The 24109-nt window shown below is 39.9% G+C and overlaps 1 protein-coding gene across 2 annotated transcripts; it reads right to left on the minus strand.

The window, feature by feature from the left end:
- Positions 1-2149: 2149 nt before the first annotated feature.
- On the minus strand, positions 2150-24074 carry LOC117507230. 2 transcript variants are annotated; one of them, XM_034167053.1, is made up of 6 exons: positions 23379-23489; positions 22071-23305; positions 11652-11745; positions 11066-11386; positions 4002-4122; positions 2150-3184 (listed from the first exon to the last, which is right to left on the minus strand). In XM_034167053.1, the coding sequence occupies exons 3-6, from the start codon at positions 11743-11745 to the stop codon at positions 2806-2808; spliced, it is 915 nt and encodes a 304-aa protein (XP_034022944.1). In that variant the 5' UTR covers positions 22071-23305; positions 23379-23489; the 3' UTR covers positions 2150-2805. The 2 variants fall into 2 exon arrangements, with proteins under 2 accessions (XP_034022944.1, XP_034022945.1); XM_034167054.1 differs by lacking the exons at positions 22071-23305; positions 23379-23489 and adding an exon at positions 23770-24074 and having other exon boundaries at positions 11652-11748.
- Between the last annotated feature and the right edge of the window lie 35 nt (positions 24075-24109).

Raw genomic sequence — 24109 nt, forward strand, 5'->3', positions numbered from 1 at the left:
GGAAGCGATTAGAGGCATTTTCAACAGTCAACTTGAAGAGGAAAATGATTAACCTGCTACGAAATAATTATTTTATATGCGCAGCATCCAGCGCACAATGCGTGGCAGCCAGTGGAACAAAGAGCGATGTCAATCTGGGAACACAGTGGGTTGGATCATCACAATGTGCGTGCAAGTTATGGGTTAAAGCAATAAATTTTCATCCGACTGAAATTTTTTCCTGGCAAAAATTCATGCCAGCAATTCCCTAAAATGTGGCATAGTGGGGGCACACACTCTTTTTCCCTCAATAAATATAATAAACACATTATACAGTATACAAATCTATTCTAAATAGCCTCTAAGGAGAAAGAGAGACAATTAGCATAAAAAGAATGCAAAATGTGAACATAAAAGTACATAAAAGGGTGGTGGGGGTGGGGTGTAGTCTTGATTCTGGGAGGTCTGGGAGTGCTCCCCCCCCAGAACATTTTTAAAAGAGCAAGTCAAATTTTGTGTGTTCTGGTGAATTTTAATGGGTATGAAGCCCTCTGAAATAAAGAAAACTCACTTCAAACTGTGAAGTAAAAACAAAGTATTGATTATGGGGGGTCTCGGAGATCTCCCCAAGTAATTTTTTTAAAAGAGCAAGTCAAATTTTGTGTATTCTGGTGGTAGAGAAGCTTGAATCTTCGACTGGACTGGGTTGCTTGACGCGAGGACGTTTCGCTTCAAATCGCAGAAGCTTCCTCAGCTAAAATTCTTGCTCTGGTGGTCTGACTTCTGTCTTGACTCTTGTAGAGACTCTTGTATTCTTCTCTACAAGAGTCAAGACAGAAGTCAGAGCACCAGAGCAAGAATTTTAGCTAAGGAAGCTTCTGCGATTTGAAGCGAAACGTCCTCACGTCAAGCAACCCAGTCCAGTCGAAGATTCAAGCTTCTCTACTATGGAAACCACCTGGACAACTGAGAGCCTACACAGAAACATGTATTCTGGTGAATTTTAATGGGTATGAAGCCCTCTGAAACAAAGAAAGCTCACTTCAAACTGTGAAGTAAAAACACAGTATTGATTATGGGGGTCTGGGGTCTCCCTCAGAAATTTTTTTTAAAACAGCAAGTCAAATTTTGTACATTCTGGTGAATTTTAATGGGTACTGATGCCCTCTGAAACAAATAAAAGTCACTTCAAACTATGAAGTAAAAACGCATTATTTATTATGGGGGGTCTGGGGGTGCTCCCCCAGAAATCTTTTAAAAGAGCAAGTCAAATTTTGTATATTCTAGTGAATTTTAATGGGTATGAAGCCCTCTGAAACAAAGAAAACTCACTTCAAACTATCAAGTAAAAATTCTTTGTCTTCTGTAGTATTTTGATCGGTTGTAATTCGGTAAATGCGCAAAAACATGCTTTTGGAGGGCGGTATGCATTTTCAGAGGCCCGACGTCCATGCCCAGTCATCTAAAATGACCGATATTCACCCTTGTCTAACTCGGGTGAATATCAGATATTCTGGATGATAAAATCATCCAGAATATCCATGTTGGGAACAACACACATTTCTCGCCTTTTCATGTTATTGTCTGTGGACAGTTCTTGGGTTGCGCATGCTATGACGTCATCACTTTGGTATTGGGATACCCGCCCGTTACTGCCGGCAGGTATAGACAGGTAGCGTAAGTGTAAATCTATGCTACTAGCCCAGCATGTAGCATGTAAGTGATAATAATAGTTATTATTACTATTATTGTTGTTGCTATTATTATTAATATATGAATACAAATAAATAAAAATTATTACAATTTGTAATACATTTGACTCTTTTACGACAACAAACACTGACTCATTAATTATTATACAGAAAACAAATGCACACAAATGTGCTGAGATGCGAACAGCTTAACGCTAACTTTAACATTGACAACGCCATAGACATGCTAATGCATTAGCATCGTTCCCGCTGTTAAGTTATAAAATACATCTATCAACTGTTTCAGAAGACCATAACAGGTCAGTTTAACATAAAAAAGGTAAATATTACTCACGGACATATGCTCTTTAGGCTTTTAGCGGGGGGAAATTAAGATAAAGCGAAATAATACAACAAACCATCGAAGCAGTGAGTCGGATCGATGCTTCATTGGTTCAAACCAAAGCAACACCCCGCTCTACTTGGGGAGTGTCTGCCAATGTTCTCACAAAGACAGGGAGGAGAAGGACCGTGGCTCACTGCATGCAGTAAACAGAGCGGAGAGGAGCGAAAATTCACAGTCCGTTCCTCCGCGGTGCAACGCCATCCATGCTGACATTGCTGCTGCTTTGATTAGCGCAGAATGGGATGATGCTTTGACAGTGAGAGTATCATATTTCGGCCCCAAAACACACGGCACCACGTGCACGTGCGTATGTGTGGTTAAATTTTCCAAATGATGGAAATCCGTCATGGTGACAGAGAACTTTAACCCATGGTTTGGTTACATTTAGTGAACATTTAGGGAAACCATCAGTGCAACCAGACACTTCTAATGACATTGTCACCTATTCAGTGATGACAAGGAGCAATCTACTCCAAATGTTTCTTATTGCCAATATTACACTGAAATGAATTAAGTCCAATAAAATTAATTAGCTGGTTAGCTCGCGGTAATGTTTGTGTTCTAAATAAATAATACACTGATTATTTTGGTCCCAAGTGAAACAATGCATGGAACAAAGTCATGCAAGTGTCATGGCACCTTTACCATCTTTGGTCATGGGTATTGGAGTTAATGAGCCATTAATCACTGCACTTACATTTGTATTCAGTGACTCATCTTTGATCTGTTTTAGTCATGTGTATTTGACTCTTCCATTTGCTTTTTCATCATCTTAATTTTTAGAGTATAATACTCCTCTTGCAGCTTGAGAACAGCCTCTTGTCTTCTGAGAACAGACATTTCCAAATCCTTTCGCTCTTGTAAAGCTGTGCAGTGCTCGGAGGGTGGAGAGGTGACACAGGGAGCGCCTAACTCTGCCACACACGCTGGTGACAGACCTGCACGAGGGCTGCTGAGGGGCCCTGTGACTGACTGAGGGATGTTCACAAAAACAGTCAGCTGTTCAGCTGAAGAGTTGGAAGGACCAGCAGGGAGCACCCTCTCAGTCACAGTGTGTCCATCTGTAAATGTTTCACCTGTGACACTGTTGTTTCCATCTTCATCGCAGCTAAAATGGAAATAAATACAGCTTGGTCACTCTTTTTCTTTTTTAAACTGACATTGGACACAAGACCTAAAGACGACTGTAGACATTTAAGCATGGTTTCAGGGCCACAGCATAGAGATATACTGACAGTAGTGAAGGGCTGACTCCCTATACCCCCATACGCATCACAAGCATGCCACTATGGCCAGCAGTCTGCCATCAACAAAGAGGGCTAGAAGTGCTCCCAAACCATTCACTCAACAGTGAAGGAGGACATAAATTAATCTGATTGAAGTCATGAAAATAATTTAATAGTGCTACAATGTGATAAAAAAAGTACATTTTCTTACCTTGAATTGACAATTTAGGGACTGAATGTCTTTGGTAAGCTTTGGGCTGGAGTCACTGACCAGCGCTATGTGCTGTAGAGGTTTAATAGCACCCACTGAGTTACAACAATATAATGCTTAAAGGTCCATCAATGCATGCACAACTTTACAAAGTTGTGCATGCATTGTCTACATCATTTTAAAAAGGAATAAAGAGGTGGATACTGAATATCCTGACAAAGTGCAAACAATTCAAAATAATACAGTAATTATTTCTGCAGATTTGCAACATGCTGCTGTGATGCATTCAGGTATAAGTTATCATGATCACCGATGCTCCTGGTCACACTGGTGTAGTTTGTCTTTCTTTTCTTAAAAGAAACAACCAAAAAACATAAGTTCTTGGTAATACCTGGCCACGTAATGAGTCAGTCCTCTACTGCCATCAGTCTATCTATATGGGGTGGATATAGATAAGCACAAAGATATGGCAACAGCTTAAACATTACCTGCTTTGTGACATCAGTAAGGTTGACAAATCCTCTCTATTCTGTAGCAGGGAGTCTGATAGATTCATCACAGAAATCACAGTTTGACACAGTGGACTTAACTTTTTAAGGGACAAACCATCTGCAAAATAAAAGTCATTGATACTGTGTGATTTCAGATTGTTAAATAAGAATCACTTTCACAGAGTGATAAGGAAAATATCTATATCAAATGACAACATTCTCTTACACTTGGCATATAATATATAAAAGGTTTTAACGTCCCTCAGTTAAAAAATCCAGGGTGTTTTATATACAGTAGTGTTCAGAATAATAGTAGTGCTATGTGACTAAAAAGATTAATCCAGGTTTTGAGTATATGTCTTATTGTTACATGGGAAACAAGGTACCAATAGATTCTCACAAATCCAAAAGACAAAGCATTCATGATATGCACACTATTAAGGCTATGAAATTGGGCTATTAGTAAAAAAAAAAAAAAAGTAGAAAAGGGGGTGTTCACAATAATAGTAGTGTGGCATTCAGTCAGTGAGTTCATCAATTTTGTGGAACAAACAGGTGCGAATCAGGTGTCCCCTATTTAAGGATGAAGCCAGCACCTGTTGAACATGCTTTTCTCTTTGAAAGTCTGAGGAAAATGGGATGTTCAAGACATTTTTCAGAAGAACAGCGTAGTTTAATTAAAAAGTTGACTGGAGAGGGGAAAACTTATACGCAGGTGCAAAAAATTATAGGCTGTTCATCTACAATGATCTCCAATGCTTTAAAATGGACAAAAAACCAGAGACACGTGGAAGAAAACGGAAAACAACCATCAAAATGGATAGAAGAATAACCAGAATGGCAAAGGCTCACCCATTGATCAGCTCCAGGATGATCAAAGACAGTCTGGAGTTACCTGTAAGTGCTGTGACAGTTACAAGACGCCTGTGTGAAGCTAATTTATTTGCAAGAATACCCCGCAAAGTCTCTTTGTTAAATAAAAGACGTGCAGAAGAGGTTACAATTTGCCAAAGAACACATCAACTGTGCTAAAGAGAAATGGAGGACTATTTTGTGGACTGATGAGAGTAAAATTGTTCTTTTTGGGTCCAAGGGCCGCAGACAGTTTGTGAGACGACCCTCAAACTGAATTCAAGCCACAGTTCACAGTGAAGACATTGAAGCATGGTGATGCAAGCATGATATGCTGAAGAGGAAATGCCGTGACAATGACCCCAAGCACACTAGTAAACGAGCAAACTCTTGGTTCCAAACCAACAAAATTAATGCCTCACAGATGTGAAGAAATCATGAAAAACTGTGGTTATACAACTAAATACTAGTTTAGTGATTCACAGGATTGCTAAAAAAGCAGTTTGAACATAACAGTTTTGAGTTTGTAGCATCAACAGCAGATGCTACTATTATTGTGAACACCCCCTTTTCTACTTTTTTTTTTTTTTTTTTTTACTAATAGCCCAATTTCATAGCCTTAAGAGTGTGCATATCATGAATGCTTGGTCTTGTTGGATTTGTGAGAATGTACTGAATCGACTGGTACCTTGTTTCCCATGTAACAATAAGAAATATACTCAAAACCTGGATTAATCTTTTTAGTCACATAGCACTACTATTATTCTGAACACTACTGTAAAAAATAATTAAATAAGTGGGTCTTCATTATTATCAAAGTGAAATAAACATGATTAAAAACATACTTTCACATTGATTGAACTAAATTTCATCAGTTGTCCTTTGACCACATTAGAGATATTGGGCCTCATGTATCAAAGTTGCGCACTTGTGGCGTAAATTTACGGTGTAAATTTGAAGTACACCAAAGTTGCCGTGACATGTATCAAGCAGTGCGCACCTGCCCATTTCCAGCGTACACCTGACGTGACCTTGATAAATGCGGCGGGTGAAAACAATTGTAATTATAATAAACACAGCCATAAATATTCAGACTCCGCTTCAGACACACCCTCATTTTACGACATGGAAGCCAGGAAGACGGCAAAGAAAAAGAACTCCACCAATCACGACGCGTGCCAACAGAGCGTCAAAAGCGGCCGTCATATTGTTTTGTAGTATAATCAAAAAAGTGTTACAGTGGTCCCTCGTTTATCGCGGGAGTTACGTTCTAAAAATAGCCCGTAATACGTGAAACCGCAAATTAGCGTTATTTTTTTACAATTATTATAGATGTTTCAAAGCTGTAAAACCACTTTATACATTCTCAATCAGGCATGCACATTTTCTCACTTTTCTCTCGTGTGTAAACACTCTCAAAGTTCAAACCTTAGTAGAAAAATAAGACCAAACTGTTTTCAGGCCCAAACATTTGTTTGAGAAATAAAAATAGAACGTTTTCCTATAAATAATTATGATGGCTTTTAGTACTAACGAATTTAATTTTAACGATCAACATATGAGGTTGGACACATAAGAAATTATCAATAGTGACTGACCAGTATTTCACAGATCGCGCCTGTGTGTCCTGACGCCACGCCTTTTTCCACTCACACCTGGCTGCAGGTGTCTGTTTCCGAGTGACAAACACAGTTAAGAGTAGTTGTTGGCGCTCTTTTTATAAACAGACAGATTCTTATAAACACACACGCAGACCACAATGCACTGTAAAAAAAAAAGCATGTAAAATTGGACTAAAAAAATCCACGAAACTGCGAGGCCGTGAAAGGTGAACCACGTTACAGCGAGGGACCACTGTATTCTCTTTTCACATGTCAATAATTCTTGACATGTGGATATTTGCTCGCTCAATTAATAAGACACGCCTAATTTTTCAGATTTCTTTATTCTTAAAATGTATTTCTTTATTTATTTTATACAAACAAACATATGGAGACGACACAACCTGATTGCAGCACGGGCGAAGGCCATGACAACACTACAGTTGTAATTATCAATTTCATTGTCTAAAACGATCACACCACATAAAGTTAAGCTCAGCGCTGCTCTGGCTCCAGGCTCGAAGTCTGGAGAAAAAGGTGAGCAGCGCTTTCTTTGCAGTCAGCGCTGTGGCCACGGATCGTGCTCAAGACCAACAATCCCGCAAAAGCGGGATTTGTATTGATTATTATGTAGTATAATCAAGAAAGTGTTATTTATGTAACATATGCATTGATTTGTATAATGGCACTGTTTATCATGTTGATCATTTTAATTTTTATGTGGATTCCAGCGCTGGTTCATTTTGGTGTATAATTTACACCACCTCTCGACTTGGTGTATATTTTCAGCGCAGCGTACACCAACGACCACATTGATAAATGCCAAGTAGCGCAGCCGTTTTGGCATACACCCCATATACGCTCAAATATCGCCGTACGCACGTTGATACATGAGGCCCATTATGAGGACTGCTTTCTTCCACATGCAAAATATAGCAAAGATTCATCCCATTCTGTCTATGGCTGATACTGAGACCCTGATTCATGCGTTTGTTTCTTCTAGATTGGACTACTGCAGTGTTCTATTTTCTGGTTTCCCGCAGTCCAGCATTAGGGGTCTCCAACTGGTTCAAAATGCTGCTACCAGACTTTTGACAGGAAGCAGAAAGTTTGAGCACATTACACCCATGTTGGCATCTCGTCACTGGCTTCACAGACTAGCACCTCCCTACTTAGCTGACCTAATTAAACCCTACGTACCCGCCCGGGCTTTGTGTTCTCAGAGAGCAGGACTACTTTATGTCCTTCGGGTGAATATACGTAAAGTCTGGGGGTCACAGAGCTTTCTCTTATCGTGGCCCTGTTCTGTGGAATGGTCTCCCTGCATCAATAAAAGTCCAGACTAAAGACGCACTTATTTTCCCCTTTCGTATGGCTAGCATACTGGTATACGAGGTCTGTTAGAAAAGTAACGGACCTTTTTATTTTTTGCAAAAACTATATGGATTTGAATCATGTGTGATTGCATCAGCCAAGCCTGAACCTTCGTGCGCATGCGTGAGTTTTTTCAGGCCTGTCGGTTGCGTCATTCGCCTGTGAGCACGCCTTGTGGAAGGAGTGGTCCAGCCCCCTCGTCGGATTTTCACTGTCAGGAAATTGGCTGATCGACTGCCGCCTTGCTCTATTGACTCTACACACACCCATATTCATCCTACCATCAGCTGCTGAACAATTCAGATCGCTCCAGTTTACTCCTCAAAATCTAGATTCATGTACAGCAGAAGCATGCTTAGTTGGGCTCTGTGCCATGGAGTGGCGCAAAGGGGAGGAGGAGACAGAGAGAGCCAGATGTGTGGCTCTCATCTCACTCATTTTCCCAAAACATCAGGCACAGCAGCAGCAGGTGGAACACCTGCAGGAGCGCGCTAATGAGCACTGGAATGAGACTTTTAGCCGACTTGGCGTCAGTGTCCTTCATCAGCATACTGCAGCAATGAAACTGAATGCGGTGCAGCAGGGTTTAATTGTGCGCACGTCAGAGAAGAACACTGTTACGCTCTATTAAGGATCACCACTAATCAAGAGGGATCAACACGCTCAGTTGCAACCTCCACGACATAAGGTGAAATGAGGGTGGTGCGTGACATTCGTGGAAGTTTTTTTGACAGCCAAAAACACGCTCCACGAAAATCACGCACCAACACTTGCTATTAAGAAACCTATTTAGATGCATTAAGTCACGTTAGGAATGTCAGGAATGTGCCAAAAATAATGGAAATATGACATTCGGAACGCATCCTGCCTATGTGTAAACGCAGCATAACATTAGTGCTGGCGTTACTATTAATAAGCGACACTAATCTAAAGTTAGCTAAGTTGCCATGACAGTGGTGTCTTCTTTAAAGGCCATCTCACTTAGACGGTGCAAGCACAGCGATCACACACCGAACATATGCTGGGATTAGTGGTGAGAATAGTACACCAATGGTTGCTGTTAACACACAAACCATACACCTTCTGTGTGAGAAGAGCTTCTGGTAGCTTTCTCAGGTAAGGATGCCCTTTGTGGAAATGCTGTTTCATTATATTTAAAGATATCTCTAATATTTTGTCCATACAACACGATTTACATATGTGGAAAACAATGCTGTCAACAACATGCAGATCCAAGTCGGCTCTGCGATGGCAACCCTGAACCAAAAAGGAGAAGCCAAAAGAACTTACTGTATTTGCTGGGATGTCATTTAAAAAAAAAACTAGTTTAGGAGGTCCTACAACTTATATGCAAGTGTAATGTATATACAGGAAAAAATGAAAAAAAAAATAAAATAAAAATCACATTTGTTATTTATGATAACATTTATATCAGGCCAAAAAACAACTCCAATAATAAAAGAACAAATAATATTAAAAGTACACAACAACAATGCACCGAAATCTCAAATTTAGTAGCTGAAGATACAGAATAAAGGTGCAACTTATTCTCTGGTGCAATATACATGGATTTTGTTCTTTAAGAGGCTTTATGTTTGTTTTGGGTTGTTTTTTTTTTTTTTTTTTTTTTTTTTACAGGTACACCGTATACTCCAGAAAATATGGCACTTCACTCTCACTACTGTCATATCACAATTCAGAAATTATTACAATATACTGCTATGAACAGGTGCATCAATTATCAAGCTCAGAGTGCACAAACAATATGATGAGGATCTGTACATGGCACCCAAATTTTTTCTTCAACTATTTCCACATATTCTAGATTGTACTTTGCTTTGTTTTTTGTTTTTACCCAAGGCCATCAAATATGGCTGCCAGACTCTTGAAATTCACAGAAAAAAATTTGCACAGTTCCGCTGATCCGCTAACTATCAAAGCTAACATTTTCGTTAGCAGATAACCTTTTCAGATAACTTTGAAAACCTTCAGCGGACCAATTAGCTTCTGATCAATTTAGTTCGATAATTTTTAGACTGCTAACATATTTTTGCAGGCATATAGTGAATAAAGCTTAACAGTTAAAAACATTTGTGAAGTCTGAAATCAAAGACTACATGTTTTGTAGCAGACAGACAACTCTGAGTGGTACAGCTCTATCCTCTGCAGGCAGAGAAGAGGTGACTACCAGAGAGCAAGAAAGAGGGAGTGTTCATGGCAGTAAAACATATAGTTGATATGGCAGTAAAGCATATAGCTGATATTCAAACATGTAGCTGATATTTTCACTTTGTAAAATGACAGACGTGACATTAATTTCAATAACTTGTCCGGAATTAGTTTGTTTAAAATTTTAAGCATAACTGTCTGCTTGTGTATGACGTGTGATATTCTGGCAAGTCCGTATGGTGTGAAGAGAAATTATCCTTTTCCCCCCCTCCCTCTTCCTTTCCCCCTACTCTTTTCTTTTTTTATGGGCACCAGGTCTCTTTTGCTGAAAGAAGACTGATCTGAGACAGAAGCGCTGGCTCACTGTTGTGTCAGTAGCTGCTAGTGTACTGAAGTCAATACTGAAAGTTATCAGTTTAGCTTTTATTTGTTAACTACTGCTAAAGTTTTTACGGGGTTTATTGGTTCAGCTTTATAAAAGTTAACTTTTCAGTTAGCAGATTAACGGTTATGGAAGCTAACTTTATTGTTAGCTGTGCCTACCACTGGCTAGCTGCAAACTCTGCTTCATTTGTGTGTAAATATATCATCTTTGTCATATACTGTGTAAAGCTAGTGAGAAATGAGGTGAGGCTAGTGAGGTGAAAAACCCCTCTGGAGTGATTTATAAGACATTTTGTGGATGTTAGCATGCGTGCTAATATCCGCTAACACTCACATCCACTAACTCAAAGCTAACTTGCTATGTGTTAAATTTGTCTTATTAGTACCTGCAAATGCACAAAGGGTGATCTACAAATATTCCCCGATTTGCACAACTTCCGGTCTTGTCAAAGGCTCATGTAAACATACACGCAAAGCCTCCTGCAGACATTAAAACATAAACATTGCTTATGATTGATTGAGAGACTTTACTGAACATGTACAAATTGTACATAAGACAATAGGATCTTAATAATTAATTAAACAAGTGCAAGTTATAAAGAACACAATGCTCATACTGCCAAGGGTATTCTAGCATTGCGTTATTTTTACTATTTCCAACAAACTGTAGTTGTGTCTTACCAGAATTGTTCTTTCTTTTCAACATTTTAATCTCATTTCTTGACTTTGCAAGTAAATTCTCCCACTTTTTGTTACAGTCAGAGGCTGTGCGTTGGACCTGTGGGGAGGCAGCATTGATAGCCTTGGTTATCTCTTCCCAAGCTTTTCTTTTATCCTGGGTTGACACTCCAGTGCTGCACTTCCCTCTGATTATGTCCTTTCTCTCCTCCATTAATTGGGCCAGAACACAGCATTCCTGATCGGTCCAGTTAGGCTTTCGCTTTTTGCCGCTCACTGCTTCAAGTGTTAGAGACATTTTGTTGTCATCCACACATTCACTACCTGTGGGCAATTTGTTCTTATTACAATATTATAATGCAAGCATACACTGCAGAAAAATTTAACTGCCATTTAGCATGAGCCTATGAAAGGTGACTTGTTTTACTAAGGCCTTTTTTAAACTTCACTTTTACATTTTAGACAGAATACAATATTTTTCCACATTTAAAGGGTCAAGCATTAATTTAAAAAAAATAGACAAGGAATTAAAAAGACCATATAACAAGACAAATAACCATGAAAGCCCTTTATCAAAGCCAGCACGGACCTTGAACTTTCCTCATGTCTTCCACCTCATGTCTTTCATTTGACAGATTGCTTCTTGCACGTAGGTTTTTCAGGTCTTCTTTCCCAACTTCCATCTGCTTTTCAGGAGAACAAAGCACAATTTCAGCAACACTTTGGAGATAGGCACATAGAAGATTTGAGCGCTTAGTAAACTGCAATATTACTGCCAAATGACTGAATACTGTTCATGGCTGTTGATGTAACCCACAACAATTTATGGTTGCATAAGAATGCAACTGGGTGTGTGTACATGTCCAAAAGTGGAGAATTTCAGACAGGGTGTGTCTGCTTGATCACAGCAGCCAGTGTCTCTCTGCCTGACTGACTGGTGTGGCTCTCTGGCCGGGCCAACTCCTTCAGCTCTGTCTGACCTCACTGACGAACAGTTGCTGAAAACAGCTCCTCTCAGGAGGGTGAAGTCTGTCACTTCTGCTTTTTGCTCATTAATCTTATGGCTAGGACTCACAGACTGAGTATTTCGCATTTTAATTTACACTTTTTTGGAAACACACTGTGCTTCACAAATACGCTGACTGCAAAAAAAAACAAAATAAAAAAACAAAAGAAACCACAGTGACTGCGAGAGCTGTTAAACCTCTGGTGGAAATGCATCTGCTGAATCAAAGAGAAAGAGGGATAAAATACATCAGCAACCACTAATGGCAGCACAGTCTCATTTGAACCCCTGCATGATATCGCTGTATTTATCTACACCGGGACAGCCTGCACAGACACGGGAGAGACTAATCCCTGGGCAAAGGGTGGGAGTTGCAGCACAAACCATTCAGCCCTGCAAACTTAAAAGCCAAGGATGCTTATTCGCCGTCTTTGGACGGTGTTCCATCATTTTGTAAATTCTTGCTGTCTGAAAGAAATGGCGGAACATTATTTTTTATTTCTTCAAATCAACAAACATAAAACGGCCAAATTCCTTTGAAATCGATCATCATAAAGTGGTTTGTTTACCGGAGAAGGAGGCCGCCATTTTGGTATAGGGACAACAGTTCAACGCGCATTCTCATTGGTCGAAAAATGAGGCCTCGCTCTCACTGCCTCCGATGCACTTACAGAGTCTGCTTGCTCAATAAGCGCCGCAGCGAGCCACTCACACCGCCCCCCGTCTGCTGTGCGGAGCTCCGGCCAACTCCGGACACAGGTCCAAAGACTGCTCAAATATTTCTACATGAGCAGGCATGGAAACACTTCTGTTTTTGATGCGGAGCGCTCCGGCAGCTCCATCATCTACCGCTTAGTCCAATTAAGGGTCGCGAGGGGCTGGAGCCTATCCCAGCAGTCATAGGGTGCGAGGCAGGGTACACCCAGGACAGAACCGCAGCCACAGAGAGAGGTTTGTATCTTTTTAATGACTTGGATTCTCTGCGGGGCCCGCATCTGTACCCCGCAATGGTAACACAGGAGGCAGTGTGAGTGAGGGGTGACGACGACTCTCCACGTGGAATCATGTGTCACCGTACGCTCTTGTGAAGGTAGTAAATGCGCAACAATGTTCCAGACAATTTCCTGCCTGCGTCCCGCGCCAAATCTTATAGCATCATTCAACAAATTTTCTACCTCATCAGCTTCTCATCGTTTATTTCCGATATTACACAAACTAAATACAGGTATGGCAATAATTTAACGCTGATATAATTTGAAGAAGTAAATTCTGTGATATTTTGGTATTGTTGTATGATAAACGTAATGCTTGGGGAGTAAAACACAGCAATACTTGAAGTTTGTTACCACCAATGACACCATCCACCACGGACTTTAGTATGTGACCATGTCTTTTTTGGTTGTTAAACTGTTAAATCACCTGCCAAATCAATGGAATCTTTGATACAAGCTTAAATAGTTCCTATGTAGCCTCTTTCCATGAGAAATACATCTTGTATTGAAAAATGTCAAACAAATTACACATGGTGGGTGGGCGGGGGGGTAAACGCCTGTTGAAAGAGAAAATCAAATAAATTTCTGTATAAAATCTAAAAAAAAAAAATTCAGGTTCAGATGGTGTTTGGGCTCAGACTGAGATGGATAATTTAAACAAATTTAACATTTTATTGTTGTGTATTATTGAATGAATAATAGTAATTGAGTGGCTTCAGTATTATGATATATCTCTTTACCTAGTCTGAAAGCAGTTATGAAGTTATTTATAACAGGTTAGTTCAGAGTTATGATTTTTAACTGCCTAGTCTTTGAGCCCAATCAAAAACAAACTAAAGTTTTCATCAAGATTTAGCTATATTTGTAAACTATTGTGTTGTTATATTCTGTACATGCTCCGACGGGATGGCACAACATGCATTCAAAAGCCACATGTTGTGCCATACTGCATGAGATCACAAGAGAAATTTAACAGCTGTTTCAGGTCCAAATTTAGTCCAAAGAATGCACGAGAATGCACCACAGGGCACTTATATATTCAAAATTTCCGGGGGGGAGGGGGTTTTACCCCCCCCCAGACCCACCCCAGTTTTCCAAATGCCTACGGTGTTCGAGGGAACTTTTGCTGTCTTGAATATTACAGATGAATCACACCGCTGTCTTTTTTTTCTCCAAAGCATCCATGTTAAAAGCATACTCGCCACCACATAGCAAACGTGCCAGTTGAAGATGTGCCGGTTTAAAATGGTTTCCGCTGAAACCCCCATTCTCCGAATGGTTTGTGCTGACACTCCCACACTCTGCCCAGGGATTAGTCTCTCCCCACAAAAAATGGTGTACTGTTTTGTTTTTGGCTGCGATCAAAGAAGCAGTCACGAAAAGTGCCAGGTTTTTGGTTCGCAATGGAGAAGGGAAGATTAGGAAAATGGAAGGGGTTGTGTCAGTAAGTGTTAGCCTACACACCTAGCCAGAGAAGCTGTGTTCTCTCGCCTGCACAACTGCCTCGACATGTTTGAGCTCCGGATCATAAACAAACCACAACAAATGCCCACTTTCCACCATATCGTCACCTTTTCTTTGCTTTTGTGTAATATACCCAAAAACTCAGAGAAAGTGCCATGTTTCTGCTGGAGACAGGTGAGAGCTGTCCCCAGATTTGGAAAAATTGCATCAAATGCGTCATATTTTACCCATTTGGCGCCCGCCCTCAAATGACACTGCGGTGCCCACTTATGTGCACGGATAGACTTACAATCATGAACACTTTGTGTTGCTCACTGGGACATTAAATAATGCGCAACATGTCCAAAAAAAAAAAAAAAAAACATGCTAGTTGAATTACAGCATAGGGGTCCAAGCCACAGCGTAGGGGATTCAAATCACAGTGCCGAGGCCCCATATGCTCAACTGCACTGGTGAGAACCCTGATGTATGTAAGTATGATACACACACACACACTTTATATATATATATATATATATATATATATATATATATATATATATATATATATATATATATATATATGGTAGTGCTTATAAAGCAGGTAGCATTTTTCAAGGGTGGTAATAAATTGTGCAGTTTCAATAATCAGTTGGAATGGTGTGTGAGTCCAGAATATTTTTAAAACCTCAGACCTCTTCAACCTATATTCAATTGAATACAGCACAAAGACAAGATATTTAATGTTCAAACTGATAAACATTATTGTTTTGTGCAAATATTTGCTCATTTTGAAATGGATGCCTGCAACACGTTTCAAAAAAGCTGGGACAGTGGTATGTTTACCACTGTGTTACATCACCTTTCCTTCTAACAACACTCAATAAGTGTTTGGGAACTGAGGACACTGACTGTGAGTGTCATGATTGGGTATAGAAGGAGCATCCCCAAAAGGCTCAGCCGTTCACAAGCAAAGGTGAGGCGAGGATCTCCACTATGTGAACAATGTGAAATAATAGTCCCAACAGTTTAAGAACACTGTTTCTCAACATTCAATTGCAAGGAATTTAGGGATTCCATCATCTACAGTCCATAATATAATCAGAAGATTCAGAGAATCTGGAGAACCTTCAACATGTAAGCGACAAGGCTGAAAACCAACACTGAATGCCTGTGACCGTCGATTCCCCAGACAGCACTGCATTAAAAACCGACATAATTGTATAAAGGATCTTGCCGCATGGGCTCAGGAACACTTAAGAAAACCATTGTCAGTTAACACAGTTCATCACTACATCTACAAGTGCAAGTTAAAACTCTTCCATACAGCCATACATCAACATCCAGAGATGCCGCCACCTTCTCTGGAGCCGAGCTCATTTGAAATGGACAGACACAAAGTGTGCTGTGGTCTGATGAGTCCACATTTTAAATTGTTTTTGGAAATCATGGACTTCGTGCCCTCCTGACAAAAGAGGACAAAGACCATCCAGATTGTTACCAGCACAAAGTTCAAAAGCCAGCATCTGTGATGGTGTGGGGGTGTGTTAGTGCCCATGGCATGGACAACTTACACATCTGTGATCAGGCCCGGATCCAGACCAGTTTGGACCGATGCAGTTGCATCATTTTCCTCCCAAAATGAAACGTGCTGCATTTCTTTACAAATTACATCCTGAAGTGAAGCAAGAACTCAGCTCAGATGTATGGAAAGACATTCATGCCAATAATGTCTGAAAGGAAATGCTTTTGACAAAAACTACTGATTTTATTTATTCCTATTCATGTCCAGAGATCAAGGATCCACCATGTAGTTTATTATGTCCAAAGTTTAAGGATCCAGTGACCAATTTCATATTTATTTACTTTAAGACTCAATAAAATGTTCAATTTCAATTCAATTTCAACTTAATCGGCCTATAAAGTGCCAAATCACAACAAAATCTAAATAGTATATTTCGTCATGGACATGATGAATATTGTTACCGGCTGGACTGTTTCTAATTTTGATGTCTTCTGTGAACTGTCTGTATCTCAATATATTATTAAAAATATATGCAGTCATATTTTTATTGATTTTATCAACTGAAGAAAAATCATATATAGATTCTGGTATAATTGAAAGATTTTGGCAATAAATTTGATCCTGTTTACAGTCAATTTTTGTTATAGTGGGTTTTAGGACATCATATTTATACAAATAAGTGTTCACTATGGTCCATGAAGTATAATAAATATATTAAAAGAAGTGCGACAGTGTATGTTGCACACGAATAAAAGAATGACGATTATTGAATAACAAGACACGTACGATTTTTATTTTATCATTGGGCAAAAATACATCTGTCAGATTTTCACTCTGGATCCAGCCCTGGTGATGGCACTATCAATGCTGAAAGGTACGTCCAGGTTTTGGAGCAACACATGGTGTCATCCAAGCAATGTCTTTTTCAGGAACGTCCCAACTTATTTCAGCAAGACAATCCCAAGCCACATTCTGCACGTGTTACAACAGCGTGGCTTCGTAATAAAAGAGTGCGGGTACTAGACTGGCCTGCCTGCAGTCCAGACCTGTACGCCACTGAAAATGTGTGGCGCATTACGAAGCGTAAAACATGACAACGGAGACCCCGGACTGTTGAACAACAAAAGTCGTACATCAAGCAAGAATGGGAAGAATGCCACCTGCAAGACCTGCATGACTAATGTCCTCAGGTCCCAAACGCTTATTGAGTGTTGCTAGAACATGGGTTAAAGCAATTAAATTTTCATCCAACTGAAACTTTTTCATTGTATTCTGTTTTTATTTACATTTTTCACAACGTCCCAACTTCATTGCAATTGGGGTTGTACATGGAGATGGACTAGTTGTCTGCCTGAGCGGATGCCATCCAGGACCAATGGCCATCCTGTTGTGTTGGGGATATGGTGAAGTGCTGCAACCAGCACATGCTCTGAGACTTGACTTGATTGTAAACTTCCTACTGCATAAAAAAAAATTCCTTATCTCACCTCTCTGACATCATGACTGTGGTCTGTTATCATCTCCGTGATGACAAGCTTGTCTCCGTCCTTATTCATAATTTTTATCAGTACAGGGCAGTCCTCCTGCTTCACAGTACTACAGAGTGCAAAGAACGGTTTGTGATAGCTCTGTCACACGTGGTTTTGTGTGTATATATATATATATATATATATATATATATATATATATATATATATATATATATATATATATATATATGTCCCTTCGGCTGCTCCCTTGTTTTGCACTCAGGGTCGCCACAGCAAATCCAAGGTGGATCTACATGTTGAATTGGCACGGGTTTTACGCCGGATGCCCTTCCTGACGCAACTCCACATTACATGGAGAAATGCGGCAAGGGTGGGATTTGAATCCGGAACCTTCTGCACTGAAACCAAGCCCATTAACCACCACCGATAACTTTCAGTATTGTCTCCGGTACACTTGCAACTACTAACAAGCTGATTTTGATTTTTAACACCACGATCACTTCTGTTAATATCAAAGGTGATCACAGACCCAAACAATGAGTCACCACTTCTGTTTTTGTGTACCCTGCCCATTGCTAGAAGCTCCCGTTTATTACATAACTTCCAGCAGCAAAACAGTTGAGAGGAACAGCGACGCTCAACTCTGTACTCAATAACAGCGGAGGTCTTGGAAAATAAAGCAGTGCTGACTTATGGTTTGGTTTATAAATAAAATTAATACCGATAGAATAACTCCATTAATGTAAATTCTGTAATTTTACAAAGTTAAAATATAACATATATCTTTTAATTTTAAATAATGCACTAATTCTGAAGTTTTGTAACAAACAGACAGATGCCAAAGGGATTATGGGAAAATGAGCCTCCACTAACACTGATTGGTTGCCTCATTCATTCTATGTAAAAACCAACATGTTAACGTGACGTGACGTGTGTGTTGGTATTTAAATGTGCTTTTGTAAAATATGCCATTTTATTTATATGTTTTTAAAAAAAGCAATTTGTTAAAGCCATAACTAAGTGAAGTTGTGATTTGACAAGTGTCTGATGTCACTGGAGGCAAAATGCATAGAACACTGCCATCTACTGGTGCCCAGATGCTCAGACCCTTACCCATAATCCTTTGCAGTTTTTTTTTTAGCGCCAGAGTTCTGCATTTTAAACAACAGAATCCATGACGACAACTGTAAATAAACATTATACAACCAAAATGTATATTTTTTCTTTAGCTGCAGCAAGAGGCTGCAACAACTATCAGATGCGCAAAGAATTATAATTTATGGAATATCTCAATACTTAGGGCAAATACTGCCATGAACACTAATGGCCAGTAGATGGCAGTAGAGACGGTAGAGCAAACAAGAAAATATTGGATAAGCAACCTGAGCTGCTTCTGACATTTAAAACAAACATAAGTAACAACATCTATAAACCCAGAGAATATATTTATGAGAGTGTTAGGCACAATATACAAAGAGTTTAATGCTGTTGTCTGTGTGGAGCCTGATCAGAGCGTCTCAAATGCATTTCTCCTGTCATGACTATACTGGGATTCCCCATAATGCATCACCTGCACACAGCATGTCCACACTAAAACCTTCCAAATTAGTGCAGTACTCTAAAACTAAAACATATAGCCAATATTTTCGCTTTATAAAACTTCAGAAGCAACGTTAATTTAAATAACATGCCCAAAATTAATTTTGTAAAATTTTAACCATAAGTTAAAACTGTATGCCTCTGGATGACTTGGGTGATATTGCCAGTGAGTTGGTATGGTGTCAAGAGGAATTATCTTGTGACCAGCTCTTTTCTAACTGCAGAGAATAGAGCTGTTTCTCCTGAAATCACCTCTTATCTGTTTACAGAGAATAGTGTTTTTTTTTAAACTACAAAACCTTTAACAGGTAAGTGCTGAAATCTTTAATATCAGACATAAAGAGTTTTAGCTGTTAATGCTTGATTCACTTTGCCTGCAAAAACATATTAGCGATATAAAAATTATCGGACCACAATTTATCGGAAGATAATTGGTCCAATGATGCTTTTCAAAGTTATCTGAAAAGCTAATCCGATAGTGAAAACATTAGCTTTGATAACTAGCAGTTAGCAGAACTGTGCCCACCACTGCATTATATATATATATATATATATATATATATATATATACACACACACACAATTTCAATTTATTTTCATTTATATAGCGCCAAATCACAACAGAGTTGCCTCAAAGCATTTCACACAGGTAAGGTCTAACCTTGCCAACCCCCAGAGCAACAGTGGTAAGGAAAAACTCCCTCTGAGGAAGAAACCTCAAGCACACCAGACTCAAAGGGGTGACCCTCTGCTTGGGCCATGCTACAAAGCATAAATTACAGAACAATTCATGGACGAATATACAAGAAATGCTATTGGCGCACAGGACAGGAGGATCACCAACACGAACACAACTCCCATCTCTGGATGGAGCTGCACCTTCAACAGAGAGAAAAAACAGAATCAGGCATCAGAAAGACAAGAAATACTGTATAATTTGTCAGCATTAAACAAGATAAACAGAAATACTAAGGTGATCGCCAGCCACTAGCCCTAAACTTCACTAAAATACCCAGAATTTAGGTAAAGTTGAGGCCGCGGCCCGCTCCAATTACTAATAAAATGAATTAAGAGTAAAAAGCGTAAACCAAAACTGTACCAGTATGCTAGCCATATGAAAGGGAAAATAAGTGCGTCTTAAGTCTGGACTTGAAAGTCTCCACAGAATCTGACTGTTTTATTGACGCAGGGAGATCACTCCACAGAACAGGGGCACGATAAAAGAAAGCTCTGTGACCCGCAGACTTCTTATTCACCTTAGGGACACAAAGTAGTCCTGCACCGAGAACGTAAAGCTCGGGCCGGTACGTAAGGTTTAATTAGGTCAGCTAGGTAGGAGGGTGCCAGTCCATGAATAATTTTATAGGTTATTAGCAGCACACACACACATATACGCACAAACACTGAACAAAATAAAAACACTTTTGCTGTTGCTCCCATTTTTCATGAGTGGAACAAGCTCTAAAACATTTTCTATATACACAAAAGACCTTTTTCGCTCAAATATTGTTCACAAAACTGTCTAAATCTGAGTTATTAAGCTCTTCACCTTTGCCGAGATACTCCATCCCACCTCATAGGTGTGGTATATTAAGATGCTGAGACAGCATGATTATTGCACAGGGGTGCCTTAGGCTGGACATAATAAAAGGCCGCTCTGAAATGTTCAGTTTTGTCACACAGTACAATGCCACAGATGTTGCAAGTTTTGAGAGAGCGCGCACTTGACATGCTGACTGCAAGAATGTCCACCAGAGCTGTTGCCTGTGAATTGGGGTTGGTAAGGTCAGAACTTACTTGTGTGAAGCGCCTTGAGGCAACTTTGTTGTGATGTGGCACTATATAAATGAAAATAAATTGAAAAAAATTGAATGTTCATTTCTGTACAAGTTGACTCCAAAGATGTTTCAGAGAATTTGGTAGTACATCCAACCAGCCTCATAACCGCAGACGTGTTACCACACCAGGCCAAGACCTCCACATCCAGCATGTTCACCTCCAAGATCGTCTGAGACCAGCCACCCAGACAGCTGCAACAAGTTTGCAGAACCAAAGAATTTATGCACAAACTGTCAGAAACCGTCTTAGGGAAGCTCATCTGCATGCTCTTCGTCCTCAACAGAGTCCCGATCTGACTGCAGTTTGTCACAAACTGATTTTGAGTGGGCAAATGCTCACATTCGATGGTGTCTGGCATGTTGGAGAGGCGTTCTCTTCTTGTATAAATACCGGTTTTCAATGTTCAGGGCAAATGGCAGACAGCATGTGGCGTTGTGTGGGTGAACAATTTGCTGATGTCAACGTTGTGGATCAAGTGACCCACGGAGGTGGTGGGGTTATGATATGGACAGGCGTATACTTATGGACAATGAACACAGGTGCATTTTACTGATGGCATTTTGAATGCACAGAGATATTTTGAAGAGATCCTGAGGCCCATTGTGCATTTCATCCACAACCATCACTTTATGTTGCAGCATGAAAATGCATGGCCCCATGTTGTAAGGATCTGTACACAATACCTGGAAGCTGAAAACATCCAAGTTCTTGCATGGCCAGCATACTCACCAGACATGTCAGCCACTGAGCATGTTTGGGATGCTCTGATCGGCGTATACAGCAGCGTGTTCCAGTTCCTATGAATATCCAGCACCTTCGCACAGCCATTGAACAGGAGTGGACCAACATCCCATAGGCCACAATCAACAACCTGATCACCTCAATGTGAAGGAGATGTGTTGCCTTCCCTAAGGCAAATGGTCACACCAGATATTGACTGGCTTTCTGACCCTTCCAGACCCCTCCACCCAATAAACCAAAACTGCACATTTTAGAGTTGCCTTTTATTGTGGCCAGCCTAAGGCTAATCATGCTGTCTAATCATCTTTATATGCAACACCTGTGAGGTGGGATGGATTATCTTGGCAAAGGAGAAGTGCTTACTATCTGTCACCTTTCAGCACTTTCCTCTTCTTGTCTCTTTGTCACAGCCACTTTCTCTTGTTCTCTTTTAAACTTGCGCTCAGTTTCCTCCTTATTCTGCAGGAGGCATTGTGATATTGCAGCGATTTCTTGTTCTGCAGTTACACATTTCTCTTCTTCTTCGAGCATTTGTTCTCTATGTCTCTCTTGTTCAGTCAGTATCTGAAGCACAGCTTTTGTAGCTTCATACTCAGCTGCTGCTTCTTGTCTTTTGGTGGAGGAGACAGAGATAACTCCACTGACTTTAGATGGGCTAGGAACTGAGACACTAACAGAGGAGGTAAATATAGAGCTACCATCAGGCCATACCATCTCCTCTTGATTTTCTCCTTCAATGTGTGATTTAGCGTTTTGCAAAACTACAGCAGTCACTGATGTGCATTTATCCAACCTTGAAGGCATGTCATGAGGTGGTCCATCAACTGCTCTATATTCATCATATATATCATTAAGCACAGTTACTTCTTTTTGTACAGCATCCATGTGAAGTTCCAGAATGTCAACTGGGTCTCCCTTTATCACAGATTTTTTTAAAAAGTTTGATTAATGCTTTCCATCTGTCATAAATGCTCTCAAGTGACGTTGTAGCCATTGTAACTTTTCTTTGTGAAGTTCTTTTCCTTTTTCTGAGAGCATGCGAGGCCTTTCACTTCTACGCTGCTCCACTGGCATTCTTTGCTCTAAAAAGGTTTCATCCACTTGCTCTGCAGCTTGTTCTGCATTGTCCACTTTGATTTCTGTCTCATTTGTTGCTGACATTTTGTTTTCTTACAATGTTACGCACATATTATTTGAAAAATCTTTTTAACTTGCTGACTTGAAATTATTTGTTAACTTGGCTGCAATAATTCCCTCTTGGTATCTTGTTGTGCTGTTGTTGTCAGGCTTCATACAGTTCCTTATTGTTTTTCCCTCCTTGTGTCACTTTTCCAAACATAAACTTTAATGACCGACTTCTGGACGTCTTTGTGAGTAAATAACTGGTGAACGTGTGTCCATTAACGTTTGCAGCAGACTGGTCCTTGATGCAATGGCGCGATGTCGCCACCAGGAGGCCGGGAACCATGCAGGTCCGAGTTCGAATATCACTTCTGCCTCGTCTGAAAGTCAAAAGAGTTCTTTCACTGAAGGCATGAAGCAGACTACTTGTGGCTTACAATGATGCACTTGGTATCACCTCGACCACCATATGATGCCACCGTCGAACTAAAACAAACATATAACACTATAAGTAAAAACGCTAAATACATAAAATTGCAGAGAAACATTAACAGCATACCTCGCTGACTGACCCAAGCCCGCAGGCAGAAATGATGTCTGACTTATGCACTTTACAAGTTTAGTTGAACTTAAACTAGCCTTTCTTGCCATGACTTGCTCAATAATGTGCATCAGCGGAAGCGGAATCAATCAAACAAACAATAGTTCCTACCTGGTAATTTTCAAAATAAAAGCTCCAATGCCATGTAAAATATACATACCAAATATAATAAATAATAAAAATAACCAAAAATAAGGCAGTAAAACTCACACAGATTTAGACAGATTTGTGAACAATATTCGAGAGAATATAGCCTGTGTATATAGAAAAATGTTTTAGATATTTGAGTTCAGTAAAAACAAAAGTTTTTGTGTGTGTGTGTGTTTGTTTGTATTTACAGATCACTTACTACGTGTCGGGATGTGCACCTTTCAACATCGATTTGAACTTCTTCCCGCCATGAACGCACGCGTACGTGACTTCTGCGAGATCAGGGTCCTCGTCGTGTACCGTTTACTCTTCACTGTATCCACATTGCAGTTGTTTTTACTTTTTTCCTGCTGGTGTTGTGTGATCGCTTATACAACCTCAACGAAATTGGAAAACTGTACTCCAACACTGAGATCTGCCATTACTCTCACCAATTTTTGTTTTGTTTTCTGCTTTCTCTCTCTCTTTTTCTTTTAATTTTCTTTTTTATAGCGCGAGAGAACACAAACATCAACCGAAGGCACTCGCTTGCGTCATTA

Source organism: Thalassophryne amazonica, chromosome 3, assembly GCF_902500255.1.
Source record: "Thalassophryne amazonica chromosome 3, fThaAma1.1, whole genome shotgun sequence".
NCBI lineage: Eukaryota > Metazoa > Chordata > Actinopteri > Batrachoidiformes > Batrachoididae > Thalassophryne > Thalassophryne amazonica.